Source organism: Manis javanica, chromosome 12 (genome assembly GCF_040802235.1).
Source record: "Manis javanica isolate MJ-LG chromosome 12, MJ_LKY, whole genome shotgun sequence".
Classification (NCBI taxonomy): Eukaryota; Metazoa; Chordata; class Mammalia; order Pholidota; family Manidae; genus Manis; species Manis javanica.
Genome location: NC_133167.1, coordinates 6199242 through 6218402, shown reverse-complemented (window position 1 = coordinate 6218402; position 19161 = coordinate 6199242). Strand labels below are relative to the sequence as shown.

General features: G+C 49.8%; 1 protein-coding gene across 8 annotated transcripts in view; it reads left to right on the top strand.

Moving 5' to 3' along the window:
* Positions 1-14180, top strand: part of SAG (S-antigen visual arrestin) — a 29585-nt gene extending 15405 nt beyond the window's left edge. For 2 of the 8 annotated variants that reach the window (XM_036997814.2, XM_036997813.2), the window contains exons 8-16: positions 49-184; positions 1017-1101; positions 3417-3489; positions 5476-5613; positions 8280-8357; positions 9578-9601; positions 11079-11134; positions 13532-13547; positions 13940-14180. In XM_036997814.2, the coding sequence (XP_036853709.2) occupies positions 49-184; positions 1017-1101; positions 3417-3489; positions 5476-5613; positions 8280-8357; positions 9578-9601; positions 11079-11134; positions 13532-13547; positions 13940-14048 (715 nt within the window). In that variant the 3' untranslated portion in view covers positions 14049-14180. The other 6 variants (XM_017671890.3, XM_073217969.1, XM_073217970.1 and 3 more) reach the window with 6 other exon arrangements.
* Positions 14181-19161: the final 4981 nt, after the last annotated feature.

The following is a 19161-nucleotide window of genomic DNA, read 5'->3' as shown; positions in this document are numbered from 1 at the left end:
GAGGAGGCAGCCGCGCCCTCAGACCTGCCCGGGCCTTCTCACCCGCAGGAGCTCTGTGTGCTTACTGATCCGCAAAGTGCAGCACGCGCCGCTCAAGATGGGCCCCCAGCCCCGCGCTGAGGCCGCCTGGCAGTTCTTCATGTCTGACAAGCCCCTGCACCTGGCAGTGTCCCTCAGCAAAGAGGTAACCCCTGCTGCCAACACGCCCCTGTGGGAGCAGGCCTGGGGCACAGGCCCTGCCTGCGGCTCTAGCTGCTGTGGGCGTGTTCCAAGAGATCATGTTTCCAGGGACAGCTGAAGCACCAATATCTGAACAATTCGCTGTTTTTTGTAATCTGGAGCCAGTAAAGCTGCCCTTAGGGTCAAACCGGCTTGCGTTCCATTCACTGACCAGCTGGGGAGATACTTCCACATACCCCTGCCCTAGGCGATCTCTGACCCCGTTGTCCCCAGGGGCCTTGTTTATAGTGTGGCAGCAATGGGGGTGGTATTACAAATTGTTTACTTACCTGGAAAATTTCAGTTTCACAGTAATGGTGAGGAGATGACCATGTCATCTATCAGGTGTGTCACAGCAGAAAGAGGTGAAGGGCCATTGGCCGAGGCTCTCTGTTCCTTGGTTACCCAGGGCTGTGCACACATGTTGGCAAGAGCTCAACAGTCGTGTGCATGCCCAGGTGTGTGCCCAGGTGTGCCCATCTGCACCTAGATCACATTGGAATCACTGCTGCTGAGAGCCCTGCTCTTGGCTTCCCCGCTGACACCTTCACACCTCTCCTGCTGCCCCAGATCACCTGAGTCCACCCTGGATGCCTGAGGCGCACTCGTTCCAGTGGGAGCATGCTTGCTGCACTCCACGCCTTCAGGACTCCTGCTAAAGGAAACATGTTGCTTTCACTATCTTCCTTGGAAGTGTGAGGATTCAGCCGCTTCTGTTGAAAGACTGAGGTGAATTTAGAGCCATGAGATTAAAGATACCAACCGTTTGTTCCCCTTTTCTGACTGATCTTTTGCAGATCTATTTCCATGGGGAACCCATCCCTGTGACTGTGAGTGTGGCTAATAACACAGAGAAGACAGTGAAGAGGATCAAGGCATTAGGTAGGACCTTCTCAGAACTGGAGAGCAGAGTCTTCCATAGTCTCTCAATCTGATCGTATTTCCCCAGGGTCTCTCCTCTGGGCCTTGGAAGCGCCTGTTTGTCTGTTGCTTGGATGACAGGAACTCAGGGGGAGGAGAGCGCTTCAGTGTCATCTCATGCAACTTTGTGCCCAGCTTAGGGCTGTCTTTTGTCCTGGGACAACATCCCTGGTAGGCAGTCTTCCCATATCTCCAGGTGTCCCTGTGGGGTCCCTGTGTCAAAACCCTGGGGGGAAGCCGTGAGAGATGTTTTCTTTCTCTCAGCATAGCCCTGCACAGGGCTTAGCGTGGGAGCCCATGCAGCACGCGGCCTCTCTGCACCCTGGCCGGGACCCATGGCGCTTGTGCCTGGTCTGCCTCCCCGGGGTCTGTGAGACTGTAAGGACTGGTCACAGTGGGAGTGCTGGCTAAGTGGGAAAGCCCTGCTGTCACCTCGCCATGACGTCCCGGCCAAGCACACCAGGTACTGCAGGAAACGACCTCTGACTGCTGCCACGCACATTAATTCAGCTTAGAGGGCATCAAATACAGTGTGGTCTTTTATCACCATCTTAGATGGGCAGCATGAAAAAGACATGATACAGGGACTTGGGGCGTGACCTCTACATTCTAATTCACTCGATGACTAAGACAAAGTTAGACTTAGAGTTTGTAGGGTGGCCACCTCCTGGGTTGGCCGGGACTGAGGACTGGGGCCTTTCGGCACTCAAACAAGGCCAGTCCCAGGCAGATCAGGACTGTCGGTCACCCTGAGCGTCATTTGTCACTTTTCTGTTCCCCGGTGTGTCCATCATAGATAAGGTTCAGGGATTCTGATGCATGCATACTGAAGCATTATAGAATTTCTTGATGCTAATATGAATGCTGTATGTGTGGCTTTGTTTTATGTTTGTTTAGTTCATGTACCTTTAAGTGTTTGTAGGACCTGGCCTTACTTAGCATGTTGTGCGTAGTGTCCAACAAGTGTCCTACAAAGTAGCAAGACTTAGAAAGTATCATCTGATGCTTTGATTTAAAATTATTGCTCAAAGTTTTAGAATCCTCAAAGCCACTAATTTTTTTTTAAATATCACTGATATACAATCTTACAATGGTTTCAGATACATAATGCAGTGGTTCAACATTCACTCATATTATCAAGTCCTCACCCCCTCCATTGTGGTCACTGTCTGTCAACGTAGTAAGATGTTAGAGTCATTACTTGTATTCTCTGTGCTGTGCTACTGTCCCTGTGACCTACCTATATTATGACCGAGAATTGTAGTGCCCTTTAATCCCCTTCTCCCTCCTCACCCACCCTCCCAAGCCCCTCCCCTTTGGTAACCACTAGTCCCTTTTCAGTGTCTGTGAGTCTACCGCTATTTTTGTTCCTTCACTTTTGCTTTGTTTTTATATTCCACAGATGAGTGAAGTCATTTGGTATTTGTCTTTCTCCCCTTGGTTTACTTCAGTGAGCATAATACCCTGTAGATCCATCCATGTTGTTGGAAATCAGAAGATTTCTTTTCTTCTTATGTCAGAGCCACTAATTTTTGAAAAAAGTTGCTGAATTTTCTGAAACAAGATGTTAATAGTTTTCTACAGGCCAGGCTCTATACCGGGTGCTTCACACAAATTACTTCTTTTAACCCTCAAATTTTATTTTCATGGAGATAAAGAATCACTTTTTTATCATCATAAATTTTTATCAGTTAAATGCAGTTATTATCCCCATTTTGCTGATGAGGAAATTGAGACTAGAGGAGCTAAGTAACTCATTCCACAGCTGATGGCAAAGCTGGGATTTGAGCCCATGTAGCTTGGTCTAGAGCCCACCTTCCTGTGCACCGTTCTATAGCCACAAACCAACCCTGTCTGCCTCCAGCTTGTTTTTAGCTTGGGTGACTGGAAGGAGATGTGCATTAAAAAAGAAGGGGGAGGGTTAAGAGAGAGCAAATGGAGAGTTCTGGGACACTGGAAGATTTATGTGTCTCGGAAAGGCACCCAGGGATACCCCATGGACTCGGAAGAAAGGAGGGGTCCCCCCAGAGGTGTGGTTTTAGGACACTGGCTCATTGGTGGGAGTTGCCACAGAGCTGGGTCCAAGTAAGCAGAGGTGGTCTGAGAGCAGAACCCAGAAATCTCAGCCTTAAAGTGGGCCTGAGAAATACACTGACATGGCCATTAGCGAGGGAAGACCAACCAGGTCCCCATAAGACAGGAAGGTCCTTTCCTCTTTGTCACATCTGTGCGGCGGGGCCTGCATTGAGTCACCCCTCCCCTGTCCCCTTTTGCAGTGGAACAAGTGGCCAACGTGGTTCTTTACTCCAGTGACTATTACACCAAGTCAGTGGCCGCGGTGGAAACACAGTGAGTAGCTGTTGGGTTTCTGCTTCCTGGGCGGCCCCGGCTTCTTTGTCAAGTTCCCCTTTTGCTCACCCTGAGGCGGGAAGTAGAACGCTGGGCTAGCTCACCAGCTTCCCGTGTCCTTCCCCTTTCCTCGCTTTGAAGGCTGCAGAGGAAGCCAGCATCTCAATTCCGTTCTCATTGCCCAGTCTGAGAGATCAGTCAAGCTGAAGGAGAGGAGGCATTTGAAGATTGAAGTGTCACAGTGGGACAGGTGGCTCTTCTGTTGCCCCTTGAAATAAGCTGGTGGGAAGCTGATACCTAGTTCTGTTCCTGGAGCAGAGAGTCAAATGATCCGCCTGCCCACGTGGGCTATCTTGATTTTCTCCTCAGTTTGAATACCTCGTGCCAATAACAACTGGAATAGAATGATGCGTCAATTCTCAGCTTGTCGTGAATGACTCTTCTGCCTTTCTTAGAACCCGAACCAAATGAGAATCCTGCAGTGGCTTCTCCATGGCGGAGGGAGACCTGCCCCGGGTGCTGTGGGCTTGGCAGCCAGATCCCTTCAGGCACAGGCTTGGGGGGTTGCACCTCCCTGAGGACCGCTTGGGAGGGTCCTTTCCTCTTTGTCTCACTGGCTTTTTCTAAGCACTACCATGCACAACAAATATTACCACGGTTAGAGGAAGGAGGGGCATGAGGAAGAACAAATTGACTCAGCAAGACGACATTACAGAATACTTAAAGGACAACTTCAGGCTAAACTATCACTCAAAGCAGACCCAGACATAAGTTTAAATACAGGTCTGGAGGGGAGGGAGGCAGGAAAGAACCGTAGCTCATCAGGTGCCTCTTTGGGGTCAGGCTGGGGTCTGTTCTACTCTTCTGGGGGCATCCTTGCACATCCTGGGGATCTTCCTGGCTCACCTGGCGGCATATGCCCAATAAGAATCAGAGAAAATGGTCCCTGGCCGACTTTTTTCCTGATATATCCCATTATCTCTTCCCAGCAATTCAGTGCATTTTGGGCCAAATGATTCCCAGGAAAGTTGGAGCCATTCTAGGGTCCCCCTAGGGGTGGGAGGCAGAGAAACTGAAAGCTGGGCTGTTGTATCGTGCATAGCGGGTCTCAGACCAGAAACCACTCAGGAAGCTGCAGAGCATAAGCCCTTGTCCCTGAACCCCAGCACTCCCAGGGCCCTGGGCCTGCCTACTGGGCAGGTACAAGGATGGCAGGCATCCTAGGGGCACTGACACAGACTGCTGGCTCGCCTGGGCTCTGTGGTCAGACATGCAGATGGCTCTCGGCAGAGGCCTGGGGTGCAGTGTATGTGGGTGAGTGGCAGCGCCACCTCTCGAGCCTCAGAGAGCTGGGGACGCTGCCAGACCTGGACAAACCCATGCTGCCGTGTCCCCAGCTCCATCCCAGACCCACAGAGCCACCCTTTGGCACATGTTCCCTGCATCTGTCAGATGCTGGGAAACCTGCCTCCTGGCTGATGATGGAGATCTGGGGAAGAGCATGTGCTGCTTGAACACAGACCAGTCCTGACTGTACAGTTCACAAATGGGGGACCCCACCCTGCCCTTCTCAACAACCCACCACCTTGGGCACATGCTGATCCCCATTTTAGTGACAGGTTTTTGGCGACAGGCAACTTCTAGCCTGGGCTTATTACTGGCACTGGCCAGATGACCTTGCATCCCACAGTCCACGAAGTCTTGGGGGAAACTTGGAATGACCCGCAACCCTTGAGTCAGTCTCATTTAACCCCACAGAACATTCCAGAAATTGAGCAATTCAGAGCAGGCTGAGGGACTTGAAGCGTCTGATGTTGCCACCTGCCTGCTCTGAGATGTCGCTGACACTGTTCCACAGGCGCCCTAACTCTCTTTCCAGGAAGTTGCAGGCAACTTGGATCCTGGAAGATGCTTGATAGCAGGTTGGATCTCATGGGATCAAGGGTGCGCAATTAGCTAATGTCCTCTCTGTTTTCCTTTCTGCAGAGAAAAAGTGCCACCAAACAGCACTTTGACCACAACACTGATGCTGGTGCCCTTGCTGGCTAACAACCGTGAAAGAAGGGGCATCGCCCTAGATGGGAAAATCAAGCACGAGGACACGAATCTGGCGTCCAGTACCATGTGAGTCCACAGAGCTCAGTGCTGGGGTGCTCCCCCTGCCCATCTTGCCCGGCCCAGGGGTGTGCCCACGCAGCAAGAGGGCTGTCGTCCAAGGTGCCGAGTGCAGCCTCAGTGTGATGAGCGGTTGCAGCAAAGCTCTGGACACAGCTGTGCACCAAACCCAGCAGCAGGGCCTACCCTTAAGGTCACCCTGGGCAAATTACTTGAGCTGTCCGAGAACCTCAGTCTTCCTGTCTGTGAAGTGGGGGTGCTACTAACAGCTCCTTCCCATAGAGAGGTTTTAAGGCTTGTGTGAGACAGTCCATGTGAATGTGGTACCTGGCACCCAGCCAGTGCTCCAGAAATGTCAGCTGTTACCTTTCAGAATATCATTAGCTAGTGTGCTGAAGCACACACACTGAGCAATGCAGCTGGCTGCATGAGTGATGGAAATGCCGTTTACTCATTCTGATCAGGAAAGGTAAAGATCAAGAGGCCTACATGGCTACACATGTTGCTTAAAGATCTGACCTTGACTTCAAAGATCAGTGGCCGAATTTAGCCAGCAAATCTGGCAGTAACTCGAGTGGAGCTTCAAAGTCAGATACCCACTGCCACTTCTAGCCATCCTTTGAGGCTTCCAATTCCTGGAGCATGTCTTGTCGTGAGCCCCGAGTATTTGGGGTAGGAGCAGCGACCCAGGCTCAAGGCCCAGTCACTGCCACCCCCATGGGATGTGCTGGGCTCCCTCCGTGGCCCCAGCAGACCACCCTTAGGGTGATGCCACCAGGAAGAGGTTCTCATGCTTGACCTTCACGACCCTGTACCTCAGCAGCACATGTTGTCCGAGACAGTGCTGTGCTGGCAAGCATTGTAGCAAGCATAACTGTGGGCGCCAGAGGATTTGCTGAGGATAACTTTCCCAGGTGGCATGCTTGATTCTAAATCACATTTGTGATGGGGCTGATTCTCTGCATCCACCTATTCAAGGGTGTAGTAATCATGGCCTCCATGATAGCACGCTGTATTTGTAAAAATGTCTAGTGATTTATGGGCGATTTTATAAACATGCAAGCCCAAGCTTCTGTGAGGAAGGTGAATTTACACTCATGTTTTGGATAAGGAAATTGAGACTCAGCCAGACTGAGAGGCTTGCCCGAGGTCATCTGGTCAGTTAATGGCAGAGTAAGTCTATTCTAACCCCGAGTCCCTCAACTCTCAGCTTCGGGGCTACCTTCCCAGGCCCCAGAAAGTGACACCCAGAGCAGAACCTGAATTAACCAGTCTCTGTGTGTTGGGGGGTTGGGGGCAGGGGTGTCCCATTCACAGCAATGGCAGCAGGGAGAGCTTGTGGGTATTTCAGGCATGTGACAAAGCACATCCTCTTCCCCAGCTGTTCAGCCCGTTCAGTACAGGGTGGGAGTCAGTCCTGGAAGGGGGTGGGGTCTCAGGCTTGCATCCTCTTTTCCTCCTTTGGAGCCAACCTCACTCCACCAAGCGCTTGGCCACATTCTGTGATTCCAGGTAAAGGCATTTACCTTCTTCAAGGAGCCGCAGGCACAGATGAGCCACTGGAATTCTTGGCCGGGGGCGGCCCTGGGGTCCTGGAAGGCAGGTGCCTCCTGTGAGAGGGATCTCTGGGCAGGGGTATTCCTCCAGGCCACAACCTGCCTTGCACCCTCTCAGACCCTTCTCAGACCTCTCAGTACACCCTGCCCTGCCCTTGTCCTCAGGCCTTCAGTTTCTTTCCAGGTCGTCTGTCATTGTCCACATTGTTTTAGCCAGCATTTCATGGTCTTTATACCTTAATTCCTGTGACTGGACCTGCTGGCATGCTTCCATCCCCATGTTGGACCACATGAGATCCTGTGTTAAAATGCCCAGCATGGTGCCAGTCAGACAGTAGGAACTCAGTACAGGTTAGTGGAATCTGGAAAGTTAGCCTGACTGTCTTTGGGGCACATCTGTTGGCTTCATTCATTCACTTGATGCTGGTTCCTGGGGACGCAGAGCGTAAGGGAGGGAGACCCACGCCGCCTGGCAGGTGTCCAGGAAGGTCTCACGAAGGAGGATCAACTTCAACTTGAGGTCTTGCGGGGCAGAGGAAGATGAAGAGGACATGCTGGGGCAGGTTGTGTTTGGCAAGTCTGGCGCATGGGGGACGCTGGGGCACAGCAGGGTATGAGGTGGCTAAAGCAGGAGGAGGCCAGCTTGTGAACTGCCTGCCGGGCCAGGCTAACGCTTGACCCTGGAAGATCCCTCTGGCTGCAAAATGGCAGAGAGCTCAGAGAAGGAGTCTGACACATGGGAGTAAGCTATGGAGGCAATCCAGGCAGGAAAAGCCTTGGGAGGACTCAGTGGCCGACCAGGGATGGCAGGAGGGGCCGAGGAGGACAGGGCTTCTGGCTGATGAGCAGGTGGACGAATACCGATGAGGCAGAGCAGGGAGAACCAGGAAGCGCTCTGCAGTCTGAGCTTCCGGGGGGGAAACGCCAAGCTGCAATGCAGGAAAGGAACCCTCCCTGCCTGAGTAGAGAAAGTTCTAGGACTTTGACAGCTTGTCGAGTTCCCCAGCTCCTGGAGAAGGCGCCCCACGGTGGCGTGCCTGCCAGGAGATGAGAGCTCATTCAGTCTTTGCTCTCCCCTGCTCCCCTGCATTCTTCTGCTTTTCCTTTCTGTTTGAGCAGCATAAAGGAGGGCATAGACCGGTCTGTCCTGGGGATCCTGGTGTCCTACCAGATCAAGGTGAAGCTCACGGTGTCAGGGTAAGTGTCCAAGTTCCAGGGTTCTGTCTTGGCGTCTGGCAGTACACAGTGCTTCCATGAATGGTTGGAAGACAGAAAGAGAGGTCCACAAATTCTACCAATTAACCATGTAGAGCTTTGGAGATACTCTGTCTAGTTTCATGATTCTGTCTGATATAATATCACGTGGTAAAAGGTAGACAAGCAGACTACAGAATATGTGCTCTATTATCCACTTGGCAAAAATGGGTGTGCGTGTGCTCACATGGTAGAAGTTGGTGTGTAAAAAAGGAGTATCAGCTTAGTGTTATATGGTACTTGAGAAAAGGACAGAGGCTACCAAATGAACTTTTCATTTGATTGCACCTTAGGAGGAGTCCATCTTTAATGCAGAGACCTTTCCTTCCCTTCCCAAGGGGTAACCACAGGATTCACGGGGTCTCCTTTTCATGCAAGAGCATGGATATCTTAGGGTTCTGGGAAATGGTCTTTCATTTTTAAAATTTATGTTTGTTTATTTTTTAATTTTGGTATCATTAATCTACAATTACATGAGGAACATTATGTTTACTAGACTCCCCCCATCACCATGGTCTTCCATTTTTTAATGGAATGAATTTCCCCCATTTAAAATCTCATCAAAAGGGGAAAACTTGAATTCTCATTTCCTTTTCAAATTCCATTGCGGAGGGCCCTTGGCCTTTTCCCTTGGTGAGCGTTGGGTAGATGGGCCGTCAGGGTGATTCTCTTTGTATATCCTGTAAGTCTGAGTATCTGAAGCATTCTCCAAATTTTGCTTGGGGCAACAAAGTAGAATATGGGTTGATTTTGCGAATTTTGGTTATTTGCAAATATTCCTCATGGTTTTGAAAGTGTCCAGTTTTTCCTTCATTTTCTCTGAGAAGATCTAAAATAGGATAGTCTCTTTTAGCAGTCAAGATAAAGAATAGCAGGTATTTCACAATGACCTTTGCAGCCAAGAGAGAAATTCTGGTCTGTAGTTTATTCCTGAGCATTTGTTCATAAATCTAAGTGATTCCTCTTTTCAGCTAACCCACTCGGGGAAAAGCTGAAATTACAAGTAAAGAGGAACAGCTGAGTTAAACATGAAGGGTTGTGCAGATCCTAAAAGGTGTGCGTGAGGGATGTGCCTGGGATGTGCGCTGCCTGAGGAATAGAGATGAGGCCGTGTAACCACTGCGGACAGTGACCACAGCCCGGTTTGCTTTTGTGTTTCCTAGCTTTCTGGGAGAGCTCACCTCCAGGTAAGCCTCGCCCCCTTCCTTCTCTACTTGATTCGCAGGATATGAAAGGGCACAAATCTGAGGTTCGAAACAGTAACAGTAGAATCTGATTTCCTGGTAGTTATGCTCAGAGGCCTCATGAAAAACCGCTGTTTGAATGCAGCACAGAAACTTTGATGGTGTGCGGCCGGGATGGCTCCGTGAGACCATAGCGGGGTCTACACCTGGGCAAGAGCACTCATACACACGCCCACTCAGAAAACTGGCACGCTCCATGCAGCTGCCTGTGTGTGTGTGTAACAGGAAGTTTGCCATTTTAGCCACTTTAAAGTGTACACTTCAGTGGCCTCGAGTACACTTACAATGTTGTGCAGTCCCTACTGCCTAGCTCCTGCACATTTTTCCCATCCCAAAAGGGAACCCCACACCTATTAAGCAGTCTTTACCTTTTATCCCCTTCCCTAGTCCCTGGCAACCACTAATCTGCCTTCTGTCTCCACGGATTTGCCCATCCTGGTTATCTCATATAAGTGGAATCAGACAACATTTGTTCTTTTGTGACTGGCTTCTTTCACTTAGCATAATGTTTTCAAGGTTTATCCATGTTGTGGCATGTGTCAGCTCCCCCTGCATAACAGTGCATTGTATGGACAGACCACACTTTGCCCATTTATCAGCCGGTACACGTCTGGGCTGTTTCCACCTCTTGGTGCAGCTACCGTTTAAATGACAGAGGCAGAGGAAAGAAATGTTTGAGGCAGGCATTGACCTCGCATGCCCCTTCACCCCGACTCTTACCTCCTTCCCTCGCGCAGAACCCAGGGTGCACCTTCCCTCCCAGACCCTGCACTGGTCTGGCGGGCGTGAACCTGTGAACAGATGAGCTGTGATGAAGGCAGTGACCTCAGGGGAGGAGATGGTGGGTCCCGGGTGAAGCAAGGACCGTTCCCTTCTTCCTCTGCCCAGACGTCCCTTCTGCTCTCCGTCCTGACTCCTTTCCTTCCTCCTTTTTTGTGTAGATTCCAAGTTACCCAAAGCCCTTTAGTGCCTGGAATTCGGCGACTCTGCTCAGCTCTGTTCTGCTCTCTAGCAAGAGACTGTCCACCTGTCCCCCAACACACCAATCTTATGTAGATTCAACATGTAAAAAATACTGTCCATTTTTGCAAAGGGTATTTTTCAAAACTATCCTTTCTCCAGGATTTCACCTCTCCTCTACCTACAATATCATGTCAAACTAATAATCAGGATGAAGGAAACCTAAAAATGCTAGCCCCTGTGGCCCTGCGTAAGAGAAGTTTCTGGACCACATTCCAGGGAATACATTTTAAATTCCTACTTGACCACTTCCTGATTTCTGGTTTGTTTTGTTTTGAATCTCATGGGCTCTTCTTTCAGCTTGGGCCTGGGATCTTTTGTGAATCTCTGCAGCCACAGTCCTTCACGGTGCAGTTTGTAATTGTGTTTGTGTTCTCATGCTCTACATTCTTTTTTCTAGTGAAGTGGCCGCAGAGGTGCCTTTCCGCCTCATGCACCCCCAGCCTGATAACCCAGGTCAGTCATACTCTGTCTTGGCTTTCTCTAGTCATTTACTATTGCAGATTTATTATTTGTCCATTGCTAGTCTTTCTCGACCACATCTATGAGCATGGGTGTGGCCAGATGCGTGAGATTCCACGTCAGGGTCAAGTGCATGGGCCAGGCTGGAAAGGAGTGCTCACCTATTCAGTGGTGAGCCAGGAGGCTTGTCCATGGTCCATGTGTTCAGGACAGGGCACACCTGCTCGTAGACCCTTAGGTCTCATCAGGAACAATGTAAAAGAGGAAGCTCTTTTATGAACAGACTTGGATTTAGCTTTAAAGAAAATTTAGGTGAAAAATAAATTTGAGAGCCTGAGGTGTTTGCATGTCATTTGGAAATATGAACAGGCATTCAGAAGATGGTGAGTCTTTTGACATCGGGATTGTGATGAGAACACAGAAAATACTAGGAAAGAGAGTCAGGCTGTGTTCCTGACCCCTTGGCTGCTTTGCCTTGTAGATCTATTGGCTCTGGGAGGGATGTTAAAAGTAAGTGAAGCAATGGCTGTGCTTTTTTTAGTATATTACTCTGTGAATATACTAAAAACACTGACTCTGCATGTCAGTAGGTGAATTGTATGGTATATGAATTTGATCTCCCTACAGCTCTTTTACAAAAGAAAAATGAAGCAGCAAAAATAATATGGGTGCAATCTCAGAAATTCTGAGAAAAAAAATTCCACCATGTGTCAAGGTGGTTTACTTTGTCAGGAAAGAAAAGAAAAACAGATCTGTCTGAATGAGCATTCTCCAGTTATATAAAGGCAATAAAGGATATTTTAAGTCAAAGTGGTATAAACAAGCAGGGTTTATTTTTTTTAGTGTCATTTAAACATTAGAATGAGGCCTCGTATTCATTTTGGGTTTGTCTCAGAAATATTTTGTCTCAAAGTATCTCTTCCAAATATTTTGGATTCAAATACTAAATGTACTTTGCCAAAACCTTACCTTGGGGAAAAAAATACAGTCTTGCTATATATTTTTTAATGCATTTGTGCTTGTATCATTAAAGTACTAGGTTTTAGCTACATGAGATTGAGGTGCATCTTGCCCCTCTCAAGGACACTGTAAAAGGCGAGTGCGCAACTCTGAGCTGAGGCGACGTCATGGTTCATGTCAGGTGGTTGTTTGGAACTGGGGACAGACTGCATGGCTTAACTTGGGGGCAGTGGGGTCACTCCTTCCCTGGGTCTGGCATTTTCGTGTTCCAGTCATTATGGCCCTTACATTGCACATACCACAATGTCAAGACTAAACAATGATCTTTTGTACCGTGAGATTTCAGGGGGAGAGGACACACTACCCCATGGCCTCAAAATTCTGCTTTCCAGAGATTTACGAGTCACCACATTTCATTCACAGATGTGTGTTCCCATCTGCCCTAGTTCCCCGGCTCCTGAGTCTAGACAGGTAGACTCTGAGCAGACAAAGGATACGGTGTGTTCAGGAAGCCCTGCAAGGGCTGGGGCCCAGGTGGTTTGTACCTGATGAGCACGGCAGACATGCTACCAGGTTTTTACTATCCCTTGTCAAGAGCATCCATATGGAATGTAGGATATTGATTTGATTCTCTTCAAGGCTGATGGTCCCAGGTAGGATAATGTGTTGGCACTGTGGGGTCCGGGATGGTTCTCGCCCACAGATGTTCTGATGAGTCAGCCTCTCCTAGGTCCCCTGTGGCTAACGGCTCCCTCCGACATTTGCCGCCCATTGCTGGCTTCGAGGTGGGCTTGTGAGACAAGAGCGGTGGCTCACTGCTAGAGGGTCACACCAGTGCTTTACTAGGTGGGCAGAAATTGAAAAAAGAAAAACAAGAACAAAAAGTCCAGTCAATTTAATAGCGATTAACCTGGGGCTGCAAAACATATGAAAATATAACCCAACAAAAAGAGGCCAATGTATTAACAGGGAAATTGAACTCTTAAGAGGTCAGGGAGTGATTCTCTCTCATAGACAGGTGGCCCAAAGGTGTCAGGTGGACCCGGAGTGTGGTCCTGGCAGCTCCCTGGGACTCTGACCTAGACAGGATCCAGAGGACACGTGGGGAGAAATGCTTTGAAAAGAGAAGGGTGACATCAGAGGGTGAGGCTAATCAGGGAAAAGGGTCCTAGAGGTAAGGCTGTGGCTTGTTGAGTTTGAGGAGGTGAGGATGTGGCACTTTAAAAAAGTGATAGTTAAAAATGCAGGGAGAAAGGCTTTCCTAGTGGGAAAAGACAGAGAAGCAGGAATTACGTGCAATTATAATGAAATGAAATAGCTAGGCTTTTCATCCCTCCAACTGTAAAGTCGCCTAAATAAGGGAGAAATCATCCAGCTATTAGACGGAATTTATGCTGACAAATCTCTCTCTCCTTCACACCATGCTCACAGCTGCAGCGAAGGAAAGGTGAGACTGCTCTGAATTGCCGTGTTCTGTTACTTCCTCCTCCTGCACAAACCACTTTTGGGTCTTTCTGTGCACACCCCTTGCTCTCAACACTGCCAGGCCCTGGTTTTCCTTTTGCCCCCAGTACTAAGGCATGTGCATGCACACACAAAAACACACACACATGCGTGTGCGTGCACAGTGATGCTGGGTATGTATGTCTGCTCCATGGGGTCCTTCATTTTCTCTTTTTTTTTGTGTTAAAGAGATCTTACCTGAAAAGTGGCCTTTTGTTCCATTATAACAAAATCCTTGACCAACCCTTTTGTTACAAAAGGAAAATCAAGGCTTGAGATTTTGTTACAAGCTTTAAAGAGTGTGCCATGATCCAAATGTTCTTTGTTTTATTTTAGTTTGCAGGATGAAAACTTGGTTTTTGAGGAGTTTGCTCGCCAAAATCTGAAAGACGGAGGAGAACATGAGGAAGGGAAGAAGGAACAGGGGGCAGCTGTCCATGAATGAGGAGGTCGGCCCAGGACGCAGGGACGTGGGCGAGTTCCAGGCATGGTGGTTCTGCTTCGTTAGCCTGTTAGTCATGAGAAATACCAAGGTCTGAGTCTTTGTCACAGAAATAAAGTTTGTCTCTTCTCCTCATGTCCTGTCATGAGTCAGGCTGACTTGCTGGGGAGACTGAGTGATGTCACTAACACGGGAACCACAACCTTTGTGGTCCGGAGTCGGGGGGTTGGGGGAGAGTAACCTCTAGAAGGGGGGCCAGTCTTCCACAGGCTGGCTCAGCATGGACCCAGAAAGGCGAGAAGGTGCCCAAAATGCTCACCCGCTGGGGTCTGGGGTGCCCAGGGCTTTCTCCAAGTTACTGGGGAAACTGTTTCTCTGGGAACACGTGGTGGGAGCAGTGTTTCTAATGGCCTGAGCAGCCCTAGCTCCAGGGCCCCCAGAGAGCTTCCTGAGACACAGGGCAGAGGACGCAGTGGGCAAAGACCGCCCTTGGTCACCGATTCAGCGTTTGAGTCTGAGCCTGTTCGTTCGCGCTCTGGGTTGTGGGTTGTTTCTATTGAATGCAAGCAATGAAATCAGATTTAGCTACTTTAAGGAGAAATAGGAATGCATTGGAAGAAACTTGGAGTGGCTTGGAGAACTGAGTTAAAGAAGAATCTGAGCTGTCACACCTGGGGCGAGTGGAAATCAGAGAAGCTCTGGGGCTTTTTGCCCAGGCGCTCAGTGGTGCACCCTCTGGGGCAGCCACTCCCCCTCAGTGGTGGCTCAGCCCTCAGCGCTCCCAGTCTCGGTGACCTGGTTTCACTCAGGGCAGTTCCTGGGCCAGTGGGTCACTGCCTTGTGGTCAGCAGTGGCAGAGCCCAGCCCTGGCAATGGGTTGTTCCAGAAGAGGGGGTCTCTTGTGAGCCAGGCAGGCTTCTTGCTAAGTGTCTTCACTGAGATCAGGCATAGAAGGGATGGAGATGCTTGGTGTCAGAGAGGGAGGCGGACTTGAAGCGGGAGGGGACACAGTGGAGGTGATGCCGAGGCTCTGTCCTGCGTGGAGTCCCTTTCTGGCCCTTGTAGCCCCCAGCCTGGGGGCCTGCACGGATGGCAGAGAGACTGAACGGCTCTCTTGGTGGCCAAGGAGGGGTTGGGGGATGTGGAGGCTCTGATCCCTACATGAAGGGAGCCAGATAAAGGGGCTTTGGAGAGTTCTGTACAGTTCAACCCACTCATAGGAGGTAGAAGGGTGAAGGGGAGGGTCATGTGTAGGGTGGACACTTGGGGTCAGGCCTCCAGAACCAAGAGCAAGTGGTGGAGGACTGGACGGAAGCATGGGGTCCACGTGCATGGAGGCTCCCCCATGTGGGGCTGTGCAGCAGGATTCCAGGCTGGCTTGGGTCCTGGAGACGGATTGAGACCGGAGGCTCCCCTTGGGGACCTTGGACAGGATCCCACATGAGCAAAGCAAGGTTTGGACTCATGTGTTGAGTTTGGGGCTTTCGAATTTTGACAGGGGTGAGGTCCAGTTCTGGAGGAGGAATGATGATAAAAATAATACAGGTAGAAGGCTGGGCCTGTGGGTTTGCAGGGTCAGACACAATTTCTTCCTCAGTTTTCTCTGGTGCTAAGGGCGCAGCACATTGTGTTCCCACCCACAGCCCTCTCTGGATATTCGGAAAAGGGATGAGCCAGACGGCATACTCCCTGGGGATCCGAGCTCCGCCCGTGCTGCCCTCCCCGAGCTCTGGCAGGCTGGCTGGCCCGGTTGGCTCCTGCATTGCTTGACCCAGGACATCCTAAGTCAGGGTTGATGTTAATTTAATAGTCCCAACCTTTGGAACTGTGTGGATGGGAGAGCAAGATAAGAGCTGGCAGGGCAATCCATGCAGACCAGAGGTCAGAACAGCCCTTGCCCTCTAGGTTATTTTGGTACCGAAAGGCCTGGTTCACAGACTTCTAGATGCTGGCTAGTTTATGTCCTGCAGCTGGCCATCCTGGGGAGGGGGTGGGGGTGGGAGCAGGAAGTGAGCAGCTGGCTGCTCCGAAAGGAGTGTGGAACCTGACCCTCAGCCACACGAGCGGCCCCAGGTCTGCTGGTGTGCAGCCCCCTCGTGTAAGGAAGCAGGGTATCCATGTGCAGGTTGGATGTGTGGCCCCAGGTTTTCCAAGTAGGTGCAATGGAAGAAACTGGGTGGGTCCAAAAGAGTTGAGGGTGCTGAATGGGGAAAGTGGTCACTGAGAACTTAGAACAAAGTTCTTTGAGCAGTGGTACCAAAGGGCAGGAGAAGTGGGGTCCTTGCTGCTGATTGATCACTGCCTTGTGCTAGGCACTTTATATATATATTCGTTCATCTAATCATCTTCACCATGCTTGTAAATTGGTCCTGTCATTCCCATGTTGGATGGAAACTGCATTCAGAGAGGTTATGTACCTTACCCAAGGTCACACAGTGAGAATCAGAGTCAGGGTTTGCACTCTGGCTTCCCTGAGTCTCTAACCAAACCTTTGCTCACCTTCTGATGCTGAATAAGTGCCAAACAAGAGTTTGAAGGGTCAGAGGGGGAGATTACATTTATGAGTTAACAATGGCTGCCCTTGTCTTTTTTTAAGTGGAAAATTTCATTGAGACAATTTTAGATTACATGCAGTGGTTAGAAACAATACAGAGAAATCCTGTATGTGCCCTGGGCAACATCTTGCAGAAGAACTACAGTATGGTATCACAACCTGCAGTCGACTTTGGTCCAATCCACCCATCTTACTCAGATATCTCTGTTTCACCTGTACTTGTGTGTGTGTGTGCAGGTGTATTTGGTGCACTACCATTTTATCACATGTGCAGCTGTTCAACTTTTAGCATGTCTGTTTTCAACTCCTTTAACACTTTTCGTTGGTCTCCTCCCAGTCGGTTGCAGCCCTAATGGCTCAGTTTACAGTTCATCAGTGAGGGCGGAGGGGGGAGTTGGGCCCATTTGAAAATGTATGAGGGTGATTTGGGGTTGTCACAGTGCCTGGGTGAGGGAAACTATATGTCACACACTGTGACGAAGTGTCCTCCAAATGTTAGTCATAACCCTAGTCCAGGGAAAAATGAGATGATTCTCACGTTTGCAAGGGCATTGTTTCTCTCTTCCAACATGAAGCAGTTTTTGACAGGAGGTGCACTTCTGGGTGACAGGTTGAGAGGAAAGATGCGGTTGGATGTGAAATGTGTTATTACTGCCACCTTGATATGCCCTCAAGGTGGGGGTAAACTCAGGCAGCAGCATATCGGCAGAGATGATTCACAGCGTGACTCACTCCATAAAAAGGCACTGCAGGGAATGTGCTCTTACAGGCATGCAACTTCGGGTAGACTTCCAAGGCAGCAGTGCCCCGCCGTCGCCGCAGAACATCAAGGGTTCTTTGCTCATCAGGGAAAATACGCCAGTTATAGTTCTCTGATTTAGGAACATAATATAATTCCTACCAAGCCTAATACTCTATTTAAAAATACACCTGTTATTTTCAAATAGTTTTAGATATACAGAAAAGTTGCAAAGATAGTACAGTGAGTCCCCCCATACCTAGTTTCCCTTATTAGTGACATCTTACATTAGGCTGGCACATTTGTCACCTTTAATGAATCAGTACGGACATATTATCATTAAACTAAAGCCCATTCTTTATTCAGAGTTCCTTAGTTTTACCTACTGCCCTTTCCCTGTTCCAGGATCCCACATAACATCCAGTTGCCACGTCTCCTGAGGTTCCTCTTGGCTGTGACAATTTCTAGTACTTTTTCATAATTGCAAATGTACTCCTATCTAGCTACAACGTCTCCCTCCCAACTCTTACTTGCCCTTATGTGAGTGCCCCTGGCTTTTGCCTCTAAAGTGATGGATTCTGGAGCCCGGATGTCCCCTGAGCTTCTAACAGGTGTAGGCTACTGCACAGACAGGCACCTCAAACTTAAGTTTGTTCAAAACCAAGTTCATTTTCTTCTGTTCCTCTAAGCTTACTCATGCTCAGTGGGTGGTGACCCCCTGAAAGCCCCACTCCTGGGAGGCATCCTACCCTGACTTGTTCTGCTGTCTGATCTGACCGGGAGCAGCTAGCCCCCTCCCCCCTCTGCTGTGTTCTCCACCTGCCACCTCCTCTCTCTAACCCCCTGACCACCGCCTTGGTTCTGCCCGAATCAGTATCGCCTGGTTTGGCAGACACTTACTAACGCCCCCTGTTCCTAGTCTTTGCTCCTCTGGATCATTCTCTGCCCAGACACATTTGTTCCTCTGCTTTTAAAAAACGCTTGAGTGGCTCCAGTGCCCGTGGGATAAAACCCTTGCTCCTGGGCACAGAGGCTACTCTGGGTCCTGCTGCAGCTGCTCACACTCCTGGCCTCCCCGTCGCCGTTCGCTGGCCTGATGATCCAAATCCCTTGCCATCCTCTCAACCTGCCTGGTCATCTCCTGTCTTACTGTTTTCCTGAGAAATATCCTCCATCTTCTCGCCTTTCTGTTCAAATCTCCAAACCCTGCTGTGTCACCTGTCACCTGGAGAGCCCCCTCTGACAGAGTTAACTCTTTCTCTCCCTGGGCAGCCCCCTTCCTGGGTGTTGCACTTAGGTCTCATACTACATTGTCATTGATTGACACAGAATGACCAACCTCTGTAGGGAGGCAGGATACCCTCCCCTCTGTACCCCTATGGGGCTGCCATGCAAAGTACCACAGACTGGGGGGCTGAAATAACAGACTTATTTTCTCACAGTCCTGGGGACCAGAGGTCTGAGCTCAGCAGTTGGCAGTTTCTTCTGAGGCCTCTCTCCTTGGCTCGCAGGCTTCTCCATGTGTCTTCACCTGGTCTTCCCTCTGAGCTTCTCTGTGTCCAAATTTCTTCATGTAAGGACCCCAGTCATATTGGTATTAGCCACCTGAAGGGCCTTATTTTAACTAGAATACCTGTTTAAAGATCCTATATCCTAATACGGCCAGATTTTAAGGTACTGGGCATTAGGACTTCAGGTGACACAATTCAGCCCATACAGGGTCCCTCTCCTTATTCTTACGAGTTCTTTCTGGCCTCAGCCTCCTGGGAGAGACGGCCTGGAGCAGCAGGACTTGGGACCGTACAGTCCAGGTTCACACCCTG